Source organism: Sinocyclocheilus grahami, unplaced genomic scaffold (assembly GCF_001515645.1).
Source record: "Sinocyclocheilus grahami isolate Dianchi unplaced genomic scaffold, SAMN03320097.WGS_v1.1 scaffold791.1, whole genome shotgun sequence".
NCBI classification, from domain to species: domain Eukaryota; kingdom Metazoa; phylum Chordata; class Actinopteri; order Cypriniformes; family Cyprinidae; genus Sinocyclocheilus; species Sinocyclocheilus grahami.
In genome coordinates, this window is record NW_015505970.1 from 439,330 (window position 1) to 459,203 (window position 19,874).

The 19,874-nt window shown below is 35.9% G+C and overlaps 1 protein-coding gene across 1 annotated transcript in view; it reads right to left on the reverse strand.

The window, feature by feature from the left end:
- Positions 1–19,874, reverse strand: part of LOC107561756 (MAM domain-containing glycosylphosphatidylinositol anchor protein 1-like) — a 137,946-nt gene that overhangs the window by 62,108 nt on the left and 55,964 nt on the right. The window contains exons 3-4 of the mRNA XM_016246233.1: positions 15,626–15,822; positions 14,178–14,310 (exon numbers count right to left, since the gene is read on the reverse strand). Of these exons, the coding sequence (XP_016101719.1) occupies positions 14,178–14,310; positions 15,626–15,822 (330 nt within the window). The remainder of the gene's footprint in view (positions 1–14,177; positions 14,311–15,625; positions 15,823–19,874) is intronic.

Below are 19,874 nucleotides of genomic sequence, written 5' to 3' on the forward strand. Positions count from 1 at the left end.
ACTCTGCATTTGCACAGTCAATAGCAAATACTTAAACTAATAACAAAACAGTAGCTGATTCAGAAGCGCCAGATTGTCATAGCAAAGTCAGAATGACCTCCTCTCCTAGGGTCACGAAACGGTCGTCCATAAAATGCATTGCTGTTCTGTTGTAAGCAATCTTAAAGATTCCTAAATGCATCTACTTTCGGAAGGCCAAATAAAGTGCTTTTTCTTTCACCCCAGAAACACACAGCGTCTCTCTGACATGCTGCTTCAACACTAACTGTGGTTACTGAAACCACACCTTCTTTCTTTGCGTGCACATTTGGGCGCATTATGTAAATATTTCCACATAGTGAGGTAGATATGTGGGGGCGTGTTAGAACGAGCCATTTTAGGTGGGTGTGGCAGAGTCTTAAATTTGATAAAGAATATCTCTTTGGTTTTGAGACTTTAGTCTTTGCAACTTCAGGGATCTTATCTATGCACAAACAGCTTGTAACACTCCAAAGAGAAAGGAAAACTTGAAATCGCATCATATGACCCCTTTAAAGGATTTCGGTGTAACAGACATGGCAAAACCTCTTCTCGGAAATCATTGTAAGGCATTTGCGAACATCACACAAATGAAAGAGGAATCTTCGCATTCCACCTAGAAACTAACATCTCTTCTCAAACCATATGAGAGTCGTAAAAGCTGAACCATGGTCAGCCCAGGCGCCAACTTTCTCAATTGAGTTCCTGTCTCTCTCTGCTTATCTTTACAAGAAACAACAAGAACTGACCCCCCCCCATCTGGATTCATTTAAGCAACAGAACGTCAGTAGGTTACGTGACTGGCTTCAGCATAAATAAACCATCTAATGGACCACGGAACAAAGAACCTGGTATCTACATAAATTGATAATCCCGTCAACAAAAGAGACAATTTTATAGCTCCCTGTCCAGCAGGAGAAACTTGGCAGACTCTCAACTCTGACATGAGGATGACCTCAGGACAACTCCCCTTTCCCCCCTTTGCATTCCAAAGAAAAGGACGATTTCTGAGACAATCGTTGAAAATCATTGAAAGTATCGAAGCATAGATATGCCCAAATAATATGTTGTATGTCTTATATATATATATATATATATGCTTGATGTGTTCATTTAATCGGTGCAACTTTAATCAGTGGTTATTACCCCTTTTTAGGAAATTAGGTTATTAATATATGTGTGAGATAGGTGAAGTTTAGTATCGAACGGAAACTTATGATGATTGCAGAATATTGAAATAAGTGAAAAGCTGTTATTTCTGACAGTATGTGTTGTACGACACTATATAGGAGTTATTAACAAAACCTGCAAATCTTAATTTCTCCACATAATAAATGGGGGCCTCTTGTTAATGTATGCAATGTATGCATGCGTGTTAAGAGCACTCCCACCTTGTGCTCCCACGCTTACCATCAAAGCGATCGGTCATTCAAACCTCAAACACTTCAGAGAAACACGATCTTCAAAGAACTTAACACAAACTCAGACTGTAGCAAAACTGCTGAAGTCTCCGTGTCATCAAGAAGCCAACCAATCTCCGGAGGGCTTTTCCAAAAGAACGTCATTCAAACGTCATTCCGACATCACCTCAGCGACCAATCAGTAATGGGGTTCCCTCAACAGACATCCAGGAAGCCCGCGTCAGCGACGGAATCACCTCAGCTTTTCAGCTGTCAACCAAGCAAAATGCAAGTACAAACAAAATCTTCGATCTGCTGAACTGACGCTGGTGAATTTAGATAAGCAGTAAAATTAAGCACTTCGAATTTTTCGGATCCGAGTTCTATCAAAACCTGAATGAATTAATAATAATTAATTCCCTTAAAATTAAGTAATCAAAGTTATTACAGCATTCTCTGTCTCTTGTGAAGAATGTCACTTTTAGGATTGTTCATCCACTTCAGTGTCACATGTGCCAATCACGGATGGCTTCACCACGTAAAAAAAAGAAAGAATTAATGCAAAAACACTGCAGATTAACGAGGCTATCGGAGCCGTGCTGCCGTGACAACAGATGAAAAATAATTAGTACTCAGCAATGTTAGACACGACAATAACATAATTAAAGCAATTTATCCTGTCTGAGTTAACTATGCCTGTCTCAATTAGTGCTGTTAAATAAATCGTAACTGCATGGCAATGAGCCTACTGATATAACAATTTTTTGTCTGATATTTTGTGTGTGTTTTTTTTTGTCATTTTATCAAAGTCAGAAAATGTCATGATTGTGTTTGTGTAAACATGTGTCAGCCTATATGTGGATTTGTCATTGAGTTTCTCCTTTGTATTAATTTACTACAGAAGACCTATATATATATATATATATACATATATTAGTGCTGTCAAAACGTGTTAAAAATATTTAATGCAATTAACGCAGGTGTGGAGCTAGGGTTGGCCACCCCACTCACAACTGCTGTTTCTGTCTCTATTTTCTTGACAAGAATTGTGTATATTTAGACACAACGTCTTTACGACCACATCAACTTTTCAGACGCGCACTCCAACTTCGCCTCAGTGCCAGGCGCAGGTCAAACAAGTGCGGAAATGATACAGGTGATGAGGAGCTTCAGTAGAACAACAGTGAACTGTGGTCAGATGAGATGTTGTCAGGCCGTATGTCAGTAAAAACTAATTTTCCTCTCCTGTCAGCAGTTATACAGTGCTCGTAGCACATGCTCTTCAACTCTTCAATAATACGGCGACACGCAATGTAGCGTATATTGTTTCATATTAAATTGCAAAAGATGAGTGTCAGATCTACAGTAAGTCATGTTCAGCAGCGGCAGCTCTTAAAGCAACCAAAATAAGCTAATAACCAGCTGCTGTGGTGTCTGTTCATCAAAGAACACAAGAAAAAAAGAGGAAATCGATCATTTTTGTTGCTTTAAGTATTCATCTACAGATATATTTAATTTAGAATATAGCGTTTGTTAACTTTATTCAATTTCAGTATATTTCCTACTCAGGCCAAATGGCTGCCCTAAGCAGAATTGTATTATCACAAGAAATACCCCAAATATTATGGAAGTAAAAAAACAGCCAAAAAAGTTGATGAAAGTGATGTATGGGCTTCATCTTCATCTTTTTTTCTTTTTCTTTTCTCGGCGACAAATTGTTGATGTTTTTTTTTACGAGCATATGTCCATCAATTATGATCATTTGTATTCAGCCGCAAATATGAGGAGCGAGAGGGCGTGGACGCGGGAATGGCGCGTCACGTGTGCTTAGCCTAGTGCCTACTGCGTTCACCGTAAAATGTTGTATGTTTATATTTTTATTTATGTATATGTTCATGTTAATGTTAATATAGAACGAAAGTTTTTTTTTTCCACCCTGGGAGTTGCTGCCCTACGCAAACTGCGTACTCTGCATATATGGATCGGCGGAACTGTTCCTACTTTCTGAAGGGCACAGGTAGCTAAATATGCCATTTTACTATAATGGGTTTATGTGAAAATTGTTTTAAGTTAAATTAGAAGTTGTTATTTTTTAAAGTCTAATAAATGTTCAAATTGATTGATCTCAAGTATACTTTAATGTTGAATGGCTAGTTATATATTAGCGGGAAAAAACGTCATAGGGATATCAGTAATATTGGCATCAGTGATATTTGAATCAGTCAAAAAAGATGCTATTAAACAAATATTAAAAATATAATGTCTTTGTTGTTTTTACATTAATTTGAAGATTGAATGTGAAATTACTGCAATATAAAAGTATATATAAAATAAAATAAAATTTAAGTTGAAGTTAAATCAGTTCAGCGAAGCATTAATTTGGCTTTAGAAGACTTACAAATATGTCATGTAGACAACTGTTATGGTTTATTTCTGGTGTGTTTTTGTCCTTGAGTGTTGTAGCCATGGTCACTTGGGACTGTCACTATATGGAAAATCCAGGGAGAAAAAAAAAACATCTATGCAAATGTAGTCTGGAACTGCATGAAAAAAAAAAAGATGACAAAAATGTAATTTGTGCAAACTGTCCCTTTAACAGGCAAATGTCCTCTCCCAAGGGGAAATGAGTGTGTACATCACACACATGCAGCCCATTCATCCTCATTACACCTGATGGTGTATTAGTGCTGTGTATTGATGGTAAGGGACAGCAGGTGAGTGTAGACACAGAGACACAGAGTGATCAATATCAGACACATCTCCTCTCAGCCGCTCTCTGCTATGCATACGACATGCTTTCAAATCTGCTTTGCTATAGAAATGTCACAGTTGTGCATATGCATATGGAAGAGAGCCATGTCTTATAAAGGGCAGGGGTCATTGTTTCTCACAGGATCAGACCCACTGGTTACACAGCATTATTTTGGAGGGAAGAGAAATATTGAGCAGAGGAAGGAAATGAGACGAAGACATAACTGGACTCAAACCCACATCACCCACATGAGTACCACAACTCTAACATGGCAAGAGCACTGATATGTTCATAATGGATCCTAACTACATACTAAATCCTGGAAAGTATACATTGTTTAATAATATGTGAAATGCAGCAATAAAAAGAGTTATTTTTATACAAAAAATGTCTAAACTGCTACTGTCCTGATCAAATATAATGAGTCAAATAAGATGTAGCAAGCAGTAATAATACCCAGTTCATTTGACAATCTAGAAATCAGAGCCTTTGCTGCATCTACTGTAGTTGCAGAATTGTCATCACAAAATGTCTTAATGTTTGGCCAAACTGATCCAATCAATAGAAGTGTTAAAACATTTAAAAACTGCATTAAAAAGTATTGTTTTATTAATTTTATTTGACTTGTTTTTAAAAAAAAAAAAAATCTAAAAATCATTCAAACAAGACAAACTTACTTCAGATGCAACACTGCATTAGATATTAATTCTTGTTTCCAAGACTGTATATTGAATATAAGTGTATTTTGTCTTTTTTGTTTGTTTTAACATATTTACACTCAAATAAGGTGAAGAAAATCTTCCAGTGCATTAAGACAAAGCACAAATATTATACTGATAAAGATGGGGAAATGAGTGTGTACATCACACACATGCAGCCCATTCATCCTCATTACACCTGATGGTGTATTAGTGCTGTGTATTGATGGTAAGGGACAGCAGGTGAGTGTAGACACAGAGACACAGAGTGATCAATATCAGACACATCTCCTCTCAGCCGCTCTCTGCTATGCATACGACATGCTTTCAAATCTGCTTTGCTATAGAAATGTCACAGTTGTGCATATGCATATGGAAGAGAGCCATGTCTTATAAAGGGCAGGGGTCATTGTTTCTCACAGGATCAGACCCACTGGTTACACAGCATTATTTTGGAGGGAAGAGAAATATTGAGCAGAGGAAGGAAATGAGACGAAGACATAACTGGACTCAAACCCACATCACCCACATGAGTACCACAACTCTAACATGGCAAGAGCACTGATATGTTCATAATGGATCCTAACTACATACTAAATCCTGGAAAGTATACATTGTTTAATAATATGTGAAATGCAGCAATAAAAAGAGTTATTTTTATACAAAAAATGTCTAAACTGCTACTGTCCTGATCAAATATAATGAGTCAAATAAGATGTAGCAAGCAGTAATAATACCCAGTTCATTTGACAATCTAGAAATCAGAGCCTTTGCTGCATCTACTGTAGTTGCAGAATTGTCATCACAAAATGTCTTAATGTTTGGCCAAACTGATCCAATCAATAGAAGTGTTAAAACATTTAAAAACTGCATTAAAAAGTATTGTTTTATTAATTTTATTTGACTTGTTTTTAAAAAAAAAAAAATCTAAAAATCATTCAAACAAGACAAACTTACTTCAGATGCAACACTGCATTAGATATTAATTCTTGTTTCCAAGACTGTATATTGAATATAAGTGTATTTTGTCTTTTTTGTTTGTTTTATATATTTAATTTTTTGTTCCAAGGATGTTATTTGAATTTAAGGTTTTTTTTTTTTTTTTTTTTTTTTTGGCTTGTTTTTACATATTTACACTCAAATAAGGTGAAGAAAATCTTCCAGTGCATTAAGACAAAGCACAAATATTATACTGATAAAGATATATTGTCTACAAACAAGCCTTAATATCTCACGCAGTGTTGCTTCTCAAGTACATTTATCTTGTTTAAAGCATGGTTATATATTTTAACTAGAAAACTAGACAAACTACTTGTCAAGAATAAGATTTTTGCAGCGTAAGAATCACAATATTTCTTCAGGTTCATTCATCTTAATGGATGTCCAGTGCATTATGCATTATGGGATGCAGTATGCTCTGTAGTTTAAAACATGTCCCGTCAAATGCAGTAGGTCATTCCAGGTGTTTTATGTGCAATGTATGTGTGTGTGTGCATGTTTATGTGGTTTATGAGGACACAAATTTGTATAATAACATGGGTATGACATAGGTATTACAATGAGAAGGTGATTTATGAGGACATTTCCAGTGTCCCCATAATTCAAAAGGCTTATAAATCTTTCAGAATTAGTTTTTTTTTTGAAAATCTAAAAATGCAGAAAGTTTCCTGTGAGGGGTAGGTTTAGGGGTAGGGTTGGTGTGGGGCAATAGAAAATACGGTTTGTACAGTATAAAAACCATTATGCTGATGGAGAGTCCCCATAAACCATAAAAACAAACCAGTGTGTGTGTGTGAGCGAGTCACCAGAGTAACAAGGATTGAGAGATCGGACATCCGCTGTCTCTATATCGCCGTAGGCACCAGGCTTGTGCAATTATGCCCAGTCAATTACTGGCAGCTAATGACTCAAAGAGGCTGAGACGGAGATACATTAACACAGCTAACCAACGCTTAACCAACCCTTTATTAGACTATAATTCAAAAGGCTTATAAATCTTTCAGAATTAGTTTTTTTTTTAAATCTAAAAATGCAGAAAGTTTCCTGTGAGGGGTAGGTTTAGGTGTAGGGCGATAGAAGGTGCTGTTTAATGTGAAGTGACAGATCGCTGTAGTGCTTCAGTTCAACAGACGCGGCAGCGCGTAGCGCACGTGAACTGATCATCATGTCCTCCGCTTTAATACTAGTTATAGCACAAAATAAACATGACTAAACATCCGAAGATCAGTTAAAAGAAAAGTGCTGTTTAATGTGAAGTGACAGATCGCTGTAGTGCCTGATCATCTCCTCCACATTAATACCAGCTTCAGCACAAAATAAACATGACTAAACATCCGATGGTAAGTTAAAAGAAAGAGTACATTTTTACAATCAGTATCCTGTCTCATGTAATTGCTCAATTAGTGTTTCCTCAGCGCAAAGACGTCAATATAATGGCTTGTAAACAATGTCACGTAACGTCACATTTACCTCAGAAAAACTTATTCGGTGACCATAAACTCATTAATAAGATAGAAAAATAAACTGTAGATAGGGGAATTTTGCTAAATATATGCACATTATAACATATTCATTATAAATTTTACTGTTCTTTAATGTTTAATTTATGTTTGAATAAATCCATCAAGTTTTTATGACAGCCACTATTGTTTATATAAAAAAAACCGAATTGAAGTAGGAATATTATTATGTAATTGTAACTTTATTATTTAAAAAACTTCATTAAGTGTCATTTTAACAAATCAGTCAACTTTAACCTTCAGTATTATAGTAAAACTGACTCTCATGTATATTTTACAGCATTAGTTGAGAGATTTTTTTCCTTGAGAAAATTTGGCATGTACTGTACCTGCTATATATCCAAAATAATCGATATTGAATCGAATCGAATCGGTAATCGAATCGAATCGCAAGCTTGTGAATGAGAATCTAATCGAATCGTGAAATTTGAGTCAAAACCCAGCCCTAATATAAATATATATATTTAAAAACCCAGGAAAAACTCCAATAAGCTCCATTTCCATGAAAAAGATTTCAAAATGAATTGTTCAGGATAAATGATAAAATTATGTCCTCCATAAAGAGACACACATTCAGTTGGAATGACCCTACAAGTAGCACCCCAGTGCCCTTCAGAGGTGCAAAAAGCTTGAATATAGTTTTTTTTTCTCATTGGCTTCAAACATGGTTGAACTAATCGGCATTACTGTAAATCAAGTGTTATATAATGTGAAGTCAGATTTATTAATTTAGGATGAATAATCTGATAATTTGCTTACGAAGCCATCCACTTTTTGACACAATGACACAAAGTACGTCATATTTCATTTATAAAGTATTTAATTCACTGGATTACACTCCAAAAAATGCTATAAAAAACATTACCACATGGTTATTTGGTATATAAAATTATGTTTTCATTGAATTTTCAATTTGAATAACTATATAATGATATATAGAGTTGATGTGATATCAAGCTGAGATTTATGGCTGATGTTCAGAGAACAAATAAAGATTTCCCTTCATCAACCATCTGTCACACATCTCGTCAAATCCATCTAGTGTCAATACATTGGTGAGCAGCGCTCAATACACACGAACACATGTGTGTTCATACAGCAGAACTCAGAGCATGACTGCCGTGAGGGAGGACGATTTAGTGTAGCGTCTTTAACAGGTCGAATGAACTCCAATACAGCATCAGGATTACGATACAAAAATCAATCTACTGGACGCCACCTGTTCTGTCTGGGTGTGTGTGTGTGTGTGTGTGTGTGTGTGTGTGTGTGTGTGTTCTAGTGTGACCCACCTGGGGAAAATCTAATCCTGAGCATCCATGGCATAAAGATAGCAGAGAAAATAATCTCTCCAGCTCTCAACCAATCACAGGCAAAGGTAAACACAACATAAGCACATCCTGTATGACTAAATGCAGATGTATTTCTCATTTGATTGTGTGTGTGTGTGTACCTGTTTTGTATTCTGGTGGGGACTTAAACCTGAAAACACACAGACTCATGGGGACTCATGTCATGGTGGGGACCTAAATTGAGGTCTTCACGGGTAAACAAGCTAATAAATCACACAGAATGAAGTTTTTTGAAAAACTAAAAATGCAGAAAGTTTCCTGTAAGGGGTAGGTTTAGGGGTAGGGTAATCGAATATACGGTCTGTACAGTAGAAAAACCATTACTCCTAAGGAGAGTCCCCACAAGGATAGCAAACCAGACATGTGTGTGTGTGTGTGTGTGTGTGTGTGTGTGTGTGTGTGTGTGTGTGTGTGTATTATTATTTATTTGGAATGGATGGACGGCTTCATAAGCAAATTATAATATTACAATTACTAACAAAAACTTTAGCATAAATAGAATATTTTGATATAAATCCTCATAATGAATAAATAAACCTAACAATTAATTGATTAATTTCTTAAAATCATGAATTTTTATTATAATAACTATATACAGTAATTATTATAAATGAAAAGGTTTCCTTTTCTGTTTTGCATTAAGTTTGAGATTTCAGTGGAAATATGCTTAATTATCATGAAAATAATGTCAAAATGACATGAGCCACAGTGAATGGCAGTTTCTATCAATGGGAAGCTAAGTGATCCTCTTAGATACTATAGTCAAATATCAGCAAGACAAAGTTAGTATTACTGTGAGCGACTTTACTCTTCTATTTGTCTATTGCCACATGCTGGGATATAATAATAATTAAAAAAAATAAATAAATGAAAATATAATCCAGACAAAGCCATGCCAGAAACTGTCATCTTTCTGATCAAGTGCGATTCATCTGATAATAGTTCATCTTATTCATGATATGATGCTTTATGCACTGCTGCAGTTAATATTCATATAAAGCTTTCCCCTCTGGAATGTTAATTTTAGGTAGCAAGAAAATGAATTCCCTGTCAAAAACAGAATGACATCTTATTTTTACCAGCTTCTATTGACATGTGTGAATAAGACTTGCTGTCAGGAGATGCTGTCTATGTAGACCCTGCTCCTAAAGCATTTAAACTGACAGCTCATCATATGCTACTGCAGTGGGATTCGGCCAAGAGGAAAATATGAAAACATTAAAAGAGGAAGAAAAAAAACAGTTTGAAAGAGAGAAATGCTCCACCAGGTTTGCTCTTTTCTCTGAATAATAACAATCTCTCTCTCTCTCTTCCATATCTTCCAACTATCCAATTAAAGCTTCATTTGAGCATGAGTGTTATGGGATTGAGTTACATCAGTCATTTCCTCTTGAACAATCTGTACAAATGGTGCCTGTGTGTCTATATAAATGATTAAATGCATAAACATATAATTAAACACAAAATACTGATGCATTAACAAAAGCATGTGCATGCTTGTTTTTGTTTTTTTTTATCTTTTCCAGGCTGAGTTTTGATATACATGCATAGGGCTGAAATCCACTTAAATTTAATCAGTGATAAAGATCATTAAACTGCCTTTTGATTCAAATGAATACGGCATACGATACATTTTTTATACTAGTGCAAACAGTCTCCTTTTGAGTCTCCTCGGATTTCTATTAAAGCAACAAGCCAGTTGAAACTGGGCTGCAGTGATTTTACCACAGCTGAGGTGAGGCGAAATATGAATAAATCATAACATGGAATCACAAACTAGTACTTGCACTATTGCTGCACTACATAGTAAGCATACTTTGTAGAGTTTGCAAACTTTCTGATGGCCTACTACGTTTGCTCAAATGTGGAGTACTGTATACAACAGAGGAAGGTGCATGGAATACTGTATCCCACAATGCAATGTGCTTGATTTGACATTCGATTTCCAGTGTGATGAATGAACTGGAAGAAATATCAGTGATTTTGGACAGCTCATTCAATAGTAGGCTATATCTTGAGACATTTTTATACAAAATTGGTTTAAGAATGCAAAACCTTCAAAGCAACAGCTAGACATCAATTTCACTTGATATTTCCCAAAAAAAATTGAATTCATCAGACAATCATCTTTAAGCTTCTGAAACATGAAATATTAAATCAAAAAGGAAAAATATAACAAGAATATAATGCATTTTGCACTTATTATCCCTTTTTTGACTTAACATTGCTTAATACATCTTTCATTACAATAGAACATAAATGTGTCTTTCAGAGGTAACTTTTGTCAGTCATGTTAAATTAATGTTGTTATAAAAAAAAACTAAAATGACATACACTACCGTTCAAAAGCTTGAGATCGGTAAGATTTTTACAATGTTTTGAAAGTTTCTTATGCTCTCTGAGGCTGCATTTATTTGAAAATAACAACACAGTAAAAACAGTAATATTGTGAAATATTATTGCAATTTAAACAGTTTTCTAGTGTAATATGTTTTAAAATGTAATTCATCCTTGCGATGCAAAGCTGAATGTTCAGCATCATTACTCCAGTCTTCAGTGTCACGTGATCCTTCAGAAATCATTCTAATATGCTGATTTGCTGCTCAAGAAACATGTCGTATTGTTATCAGTGTTGAAAACAGTTGTGCTGCTTAATATATATATTATTTGTGCAAACCTGGATTTTTTTTTTCTTTGATGAATAGAAAGTTCAAAAGAACAGCATTTATTTGAAATGGAAAAATGTAACATAATTGTCTTTGTCACTTTTGATCAATGTAATGTGTCCTTATTGAATAAAAGTCTTAATTTCTTACTGACCCCAAACTTGTGAATTCTAGTGTATAAGAGGAGAACCAGAGACAATTACGAAAAAAGATAATCAGCCATGATGGTTTAGATATAACATCATACCCTAAATGGCTTTTACAGAGCCATCCCCCATAGTGGACAAAGCAGTGGTAAAGGTCCTTTCTCTCTGATCTGAGCACTGACCTTCACACAAGCGGACGCTGACCAGCTAGTTTTGGAGTTACATGTCTTGATCGACCCGTAATAGAAAACAGTGCATGCAGTCTCCTTCACTCTACCCTCTAAAGAGACGAACTTCTCAAACTTCAGCGCAGCATCCGACGCGTGTTTCTCATGCTCCCTCCAATTTCATCTCGCCCCCTTCCTGCTCGTCAGTTCAGAGGAAAGAAAATGAAAATCAACAGAAAAACAAATCAGTGTTTTGTTCTTTCGGCGACGAGCTGCGTGTACGCAAGCCACGCGTTCCTGCCACTCTGAAAACAAATTCCAATTTGCAGCAGTGTGTTGTTTCTCCACAGGGCAGGACACCGATGGGGTGCCGCGGAGCGGGCATGTGTGTGTGTGTGTGTGTGTGTGTGTGTGTGTGTGTGTGAGAGAGAGTGAGTGAGTGAGTGAGTGAGTGAGTGAGCGAGTGAGTGTGTGTGTGTGTGTGTGTGTGTGTGTGTGCGTGCGTGCGTGCGTGAGGTACAGACTTCTGATATTGTCACTCCAAACTCACTCATCTCTATTGACTATTTCACAGCTGCCTTTTTTAGTGGAGAGAGCAGAAAGAGGAGAATCAACAGCCTTTCAAACTCATCACAAGAGAGAGAACGAGAACCGAGGGAAATAAAGACACACACAGAGAGGGGGGAACTTTTGGGCTACTTTTAGATATTCTCGGCAAGCTTTGAACTTGTTTCTCGAGCATGAATTCTTAATGCTGCTAATTTGAACACGAACAAACATGTTTTTTACATGACTAATTCATAAAGGGTTTCTCTGGGTATTGTAGTCATATTTTTTTGTTCTAGCAAAGATTTCTCTTTCATTTGCCAGTCACAGGCGTATTCTTGCTTTTGCGGTGAATTTGATTCATTATGGATTACACAAACTATTTATTTTGACGATGAAGAAAACGTTAGTTTACAAGGAAGGAGCTTTCATAAGCCCCCTGAAGTTACTCACTCTATGAAACCTTTTGAAAGCATGTGAAAAAGCATATATAAGAGAGAATGGGGCTAGTTGTCACATGGGAAATTCTTCACAAAGATTTACTACTACTGTTCAGAAGGATTTATTTGTAATTTTTTTTGAAAGACATTAATACTTTTATTCAGCAAGGATGCATTAAGATGATCAAAAATGACAGTGCGGACATTTAAAATGTTTACAAAAAAAATGTCAAGAATCCTGAAAAAAAATTTATCACCGTTTCCACAAAAATATGAATACTATACGTTTATAATAAGACATTTTCCTAAGCAGCAAATCAGCATATTAGAATGATTTCTGAAGGATCATGTGACACTGAAGACTGGAGTAATGATGCTGAAAATTCAGCTTTGCATTACAGGAATAAATTGCATTTTAAAATTTATAAAAAATAACGTTATTTTAAACTGTAATAGTATTTCACAATATCACTGTTTTACTGTATTTTTGATCAAATAAATGCAGCCCCTGTGAGCATAAGAGACTTCTTTCAAAAACATTTCAAAAGTCTTACAAACTCCAAACATTTGAACAGTAGTGTATACAATTGTGGTATTTACTTATTTTATCTTTTCCCATTTTTTATGAATAATATTTTTTTACAATTGAAAAGCTGTAAAATAAATAATATATATTTGAATAATGTTTTTTAAAAGTTCCAATTGTGACAACTTATCCCATATAGCAGTGTGGAACATGCCCCGTTGTTGAAGTATATTGACTTATATACAATAAATCAACCCTGACAAATATTCACCAGAACAAAAATCATATAGCCTGGTCATTCTACCCTTTATGACTCAGACCAATTTATATTCTTTGCACTTTTTCTAACTCAAATTCCAATTTTGCACTTTTTAATTCAAAGAGAAATAGATGACACTTAAATGACAGTGAGAAGAGGGGGAATGGGATCAAGAACTCACATCCCCCCATGTGTGCACCACAGCTCAATGTGTGTTACTCTAACAAGAACAAAATCACACATCCTGTCAGTTCGCTGATTTCTTGGAGGAATTTCAGCACAGGACAACACAATGATAGTGACGTCTGCCTTCAGAGAGACCTGAGACACACACCGGTGCAGAGACCATCATGATCAAAGACACACGTGTTATTCAGCGCTGGCAGACAGTGAACGAGAGAACGCAGAAGAGAAAGAACGCGAGATTAAAAGAGGGAAAAGTGAAGATGTAATCAAAGAAAGGTGAATTAAACCTGACAGGTCAACACATAACCAAGGGAAAAGGAACATTTGAGGAGAAAAAAAGAATAAAAAGAACTGAAGGCGAAAAGACAAGACATTCTATTCGCAATTCATATTTTTCCTGTAATGAAATGAGCAAAATAAAATTAAAGTGCAAAACTCACTACAGCTGCTGTATAAAGAGGGGAAGCGAGTGAATGTGAGTGTTTGAGAGTAGACGGGAACTCACTGGTGGTGTTGGTAAGGCGAAAGGTGACAGAGCTGTCTTGAATATCACAAACGTTCCGGACGGACACCTGACAGGTGTAATTAGCAAAGTCCTGTGGACGGAGGTTTTTCAGTTTCAGCACCTTTGTCTCACCCTGCAAACACACACACATTCACATGGTAAAAATACATCACACAAAAACAGTTTTTCCTGTTAGTCAAAACATGCATTTATACATAATAACAAAATGATGTTTGTCGGTCACCCTCTGCAAACAGTGCCATTTACACTTTTAGAATTTTTCTTTTTGTATAATTTGGCTGCTGTTGAGTAATTCACATTTAAAATATGAAATCACATTTTCCCACCTGGGGCATCACAGTGTTGAGATGAGACAAGTGCAAACTACGAAATACTACAAAAAAACGTTCATAAAGGTCGCAATATAAAAGTGAAAACAATGTGATGATGTAATTTCTTCAAATATGATGTCAGAAACAGGAAATGTCAGAGCATAACAGGGTTAAAGTGCATAAAACATTAAGGATATTTCAATTGAAATACAGTTAAATTAAATTCTATATTACCAATTCAAATATAATTGGTTTGGATTGGAACATTCAATTTGGCTGATATTCCAAAAAAAACTAACGCTCCAGAATATCCTGTGCATTCCGCACTAAACAAGGTTCAATCTATCAAATAATGAGACCAAGTTCTGTATACTGTTAAATATGTCAGTAGTAATTCATGTGAACACAAATGGGGCACAAAAGGTACCGTTTAATTTCCTGAAAATGATCTTTGTATTTCTATGCAATGTCAGAGGCTTTGTGTGCATGATAAAGAGAGAATCAATTCAGGAATTTTAAATTCCTCTAATTCTTTTGACTGAGTCCATCAGGAAAATGAATAATCCTCATTATTAATGGCAAAGCCATCAATCTCCATCCATCCCGCCTTATTCAAACAACTCTTTATTAATAAGTACTCCGATTATGAATTCATCACTGATGGATTGCTGATTTATTGAGTACGTTTCTCTGTGATTGAGCGGGTCTCCTGTGGTTATCTGCTATTCAAATGATTATTAACTCTAATTAAACTATTTTCTGAGTTAGGGAAAGTAAGGCCTATAGAGAAAACTTGCATATTGTAAAGCTGTGTGTGGGAGTGGTTGGGATTTTCTTAGTTTTTGGGACAAAATTGTTTGCAAAAGTTAACTTAAACGGACTAAAAGTCGCTTTCGGGACACCCAGAGATGTTCATGAAATGTTCATGAATTGAAATGAAATAGTCTATTATGTCCAATTATAGAGACAGTCAACAGTCAACAACAACAAAAGCTTAATAAACCTACTAAATCATTTCTTACTGAAATTGTAAAAATCCAGAAAGGGTTGTAAGGGTCAGGTGTAGGGTTACGACCGAAACAAAACAAAACAAAACAAGTCATGATATTGTTGTACCTGTGTATACAGAGGCTCGTAGATGTCCACGCCATTGTCTTTGCTCTGTTCGATTGGTTTATTTCCTCGTTTCCAGATAAAGCGAGCGGGAGGGTTGGAGTTTACCGTACAGCGTAAAAACACTGTTTTCTCCTGATAGTAGTTCCCTCGTACATCACCCACCGTCTGGTGCACCGTGAGTACAGGCTTATCCAGATCTGGAGAACAGACAGAGAGAAAGAGAATTCACTTAGATTGGGAAAACGTAATCTCTTTACTGGAGAAATCTGAGAGGTAAATGCTCTCCGAACCCAGAATTATAGAGTCTTGATCTTGTGGTCTCAGACAAGACCACTATTTCCACAGGTCAGCACACTATCTTCCCCATTACACAGATTTCGCCAGAGTTTCAATGGATCTGAATGGCTGGTTAGCCATTTCACAAACACCTGTCTCTTTTGACAGGTCTTCAGATTGAAGACTTAGCATGCATGGTATTTAAATTACTTTTAGTGCTTTTTTTAGTCCTTTTTAGACTTTGATACTAAATATCACCATCAACTTTAACAGTATGAACAAGAACAACTGGCATCTCCTTGTATATTTCACAGAAGAATGACAATAATACAGGTTAGAGTAGTATGAGGATGAGCAAATTATAATAAAATGTTCATTTCTAAGTGAACTATCCCATGAATAAACACACTGGCTACTTCAGTATGTGCCAAACCAGATGCACACACACATAAACACACAGATCACGCACAGAACAGTATCACATACGGAGGAAAGAGAGGTTAAGTTAAATCTATGTGACTGTCTAACCCAGTCTGACCTCTGACCTCTCACTGCTTCAGTGATTCCCACTGAATAAACAGGAATCTGTCTAATAGACTCTCTCACACAGTCCTGTGTGTGTGTGTGTGTGTGTGTGTGTGTGGAGAGAGAGTACACATGTATGGCTTTATTTTAGCTTCTGAAAGAAACCTAAGCATAACACCTGAGTAAATTCAATGGCAATAAGAAGCCTCAAATGAAAACATCACATCCGTCAGAGAGAGATTGACTGGGAAACGTGCTGATCCGTAGGGAATTCCCTGCCAATTCCACAGAGATTAATCTGGTGAGCGCACTAACCCACATCACAATGACTGTGTCAAATTATCACTCAATTTTATTAGACGTCTGGAGCTAATCTGATGACCACAGGACAGAGGAGAGAATCATGAATGACACACTGACCCAACGCAATATACCAATGAGCAGAACCATTGATTTTCTGTGCAGTGGTGTGACTGTGTGTGTGTGTGTGTGTGTTACGAAAGTATATGGAAGCATATGGAAGCAAGTATATGGAAGCAAGTATATGTTTTGCTTCGCAAAACTCTGCATCTAGCTATATATATATATATATATATATATATATATATATATATATATATATATATATATATATATATATACATATTAGCATATTAGACACTGACCCAACGCAATATACCAATGAGCAGAACCATTGATTTTCTGTGCAGTGGTGTGACTGTGTGTGTGTGTGTGTGTGTTACGAAAGTATATGGAAGCATATGGAAGCAAGTATATGGAAGCAAGTATATGTTTTGCTTCGCAAAACTCTGCATCTAGCTATATATATATATATATATATATATACATATTAGACAGCACAAAAATATTAGGCAGCACAAGCACAGTTGTGTTCAACATTGATAATAATAAGAAATGTTTATTGAGCAGCAAATCAGCGTATTAGAATGATTTCTGAAGGATAATGTGACACTGAAGACTGGAGTAATGATGCTGAAAATTCAGCTTTGCATCACAGGGCCCCAAAATTCTGAACAGATTTAAAAATGAATATTATAATTTACTCACCCTCATGTCTTTTCAAACCGGTCTGAATCAATTTTAACTCAAAACTCTGATTTATTATATATAAGTAGTAAATTCTCCAGAAAAATTTGTGTGAAATTAAAAAAAAAAAACTTTATTTTAGAATAAATATATCGATATACATACTGAATGTCACCAAAAGGTTAGTACCAGAGAACCCCAAACTTTAACCCACCAACACATACCGTTTGCGTTCAGAAGAGCACAAACAGAGGCAGACGTTTGATCCCAGCATCTTGTGAATTATTTAGCACTCTTCATATTGCCTGAAATGGAGCAGCACATTTGGATATAATGAGCACATATGAACAGCCCAGAAATCACTGCGAGCCTGCAAATACCTTTTTTCAGGTTTTCTCTCATTTTTCTGATTAGATCACTTATAAATCAGTGTCAACGGTAGCTGTTCTCACACACACTCCCAGTGTCTACATGGACAGAATCAGCGAGGAATGGTGTGTGAGCGAGTGTGTCCGTTATTCTGTAATGCATGCTTTTCCATCGTGTCATTACTGCTAGGACTGCAGGATTATTTGCATAATGTGCGAGAGTACAGCGTAAAACCTGTGATCTTATAAACATGAGCTTTCTCTTCACCTGGTTGGTCTGAGGGCACGGAACCACAATGCACCTGTTCTCTACCCACAGGAACATCTCTGAATCTCTTTCATAATTCAGCTCACTCTCGATGAATATGCGTGAAAGGACAGATATATAAGCGAACGACATTGAGTCAATTACTTTTACATGTGCATTAAAAATATTAAGAAAGCACTAATAAATCTGATAAGGATTAAATAATTTGATTTGTTTACCATTAGTTCATAATGATGGAATAGCACAAATGACTTGACAAGTATTCAAAAATGGATGTTGCATTTTCAGCTAATGTGAACCGGTACATTTCAGGTACCTACAGGTCCTGGTGAATAAGACATTCTAATTATTTGAACATCTCATTAACCAGAAAGATTTGTGGCTGAATTTAGCCTATATGAGGTGAATATAACATAGCAAAGCCCGAGGCGGCAGACATCTGATATTCTCTGTCAATATGAGATGATCCACAGTATCTAACAGCTGACATCCACAGGGGTTACTCTAGAGGTCACACACGTGAGGGTCACAGGTCAGTCTTCATACGAGTAAGTCAATATTCTTGGCACTTAACTTGTTGTACAATTTAATGGGTGAAACCTGTCAAGAAGAGGTCATATTTCACAACTCCAAAAAAAGAAAGAAATAAGTATATTTTGCCTGAAGAAAATGAAGCCTGATTTAGGACCATTAATATTGTGTCATTATTTCCATGACAATTAAGCACAATTTAGCCTAAAATGTCTCTGGAATGTTTTAAGTTTCTTTGTAATTCTCATTATTCCCAATGGTGCTTCTCATAAGATCCTCATCATTGTAACATTGTCATTGGCAAAATTAAGGTTTAAAAAAATATATAAAATGCAGTACAAAAAGGATTAAAGTCTAATTATAAAAATTGTTTAAAAATACTTGTATATAATATAATATAATACTTATCCACAATAATTAGTTACTGTGTTTGAGTAATGAGTAATTTTTTTAAGGTAATGAGGGGTTAATTATGCTTAACTAACATTTTAAAGACAGATTTTACATGAAAATGTATATAAAAGCAGAAAACATAAGGCGGTTCTTCACAAAAAAAGTCAGATTTTAAAAGCTATAAAATGAAGGCGGGGGTTGTTATGTATTATCAAAAAATTAAAAAGAAAAATTAAAAGTCTGTCATTTTACCGGAATATTGAGTTATGACATTGTGATTAAGAATTTTAAGAATTACAAGGAAGAAAAGAAAAGAAAAGAAAAGAAATAAACATATGCTCAGATAATCTGTTCACAATAAGATCAGTGACATGCATTTAAAAAAATAGGCTTAATTTTTCATTTCATGCCAACTTTAATATTAAAATGTCTGACTTGCAAGATCTTTGCTAGTGAGAAATTTCAATACATGTATTAAGGCTTGTGCACACCGGGACAATTATCACGCGCGATTATCACCGACGTTTAACGCCTTGTGACTAAACAAAGGGCGCCAATGTGAGTGTGCACACCGACGTGCAAAACACGAGGCGTAAAAGCGTAATTTTTTTTAAAAACGCCTCGGGCTCGTTTTTTTGGTTTGACGCGCCGCGTTAAAAACTGGCCGGCCAATGAGATTGCCGCTTTTGTTCACATGCCTGGAGCTGCTGAAGTTACAGTAAAACACGACTTGATTGCGCTCAAGCACAAAACGTTCTTGCCGAGCACACATTGATACCTAACGACGAAGAGGAAGTAAGTAGACCAAGGAGATGCATCGAGGCAAGATGGATGTAGAGCT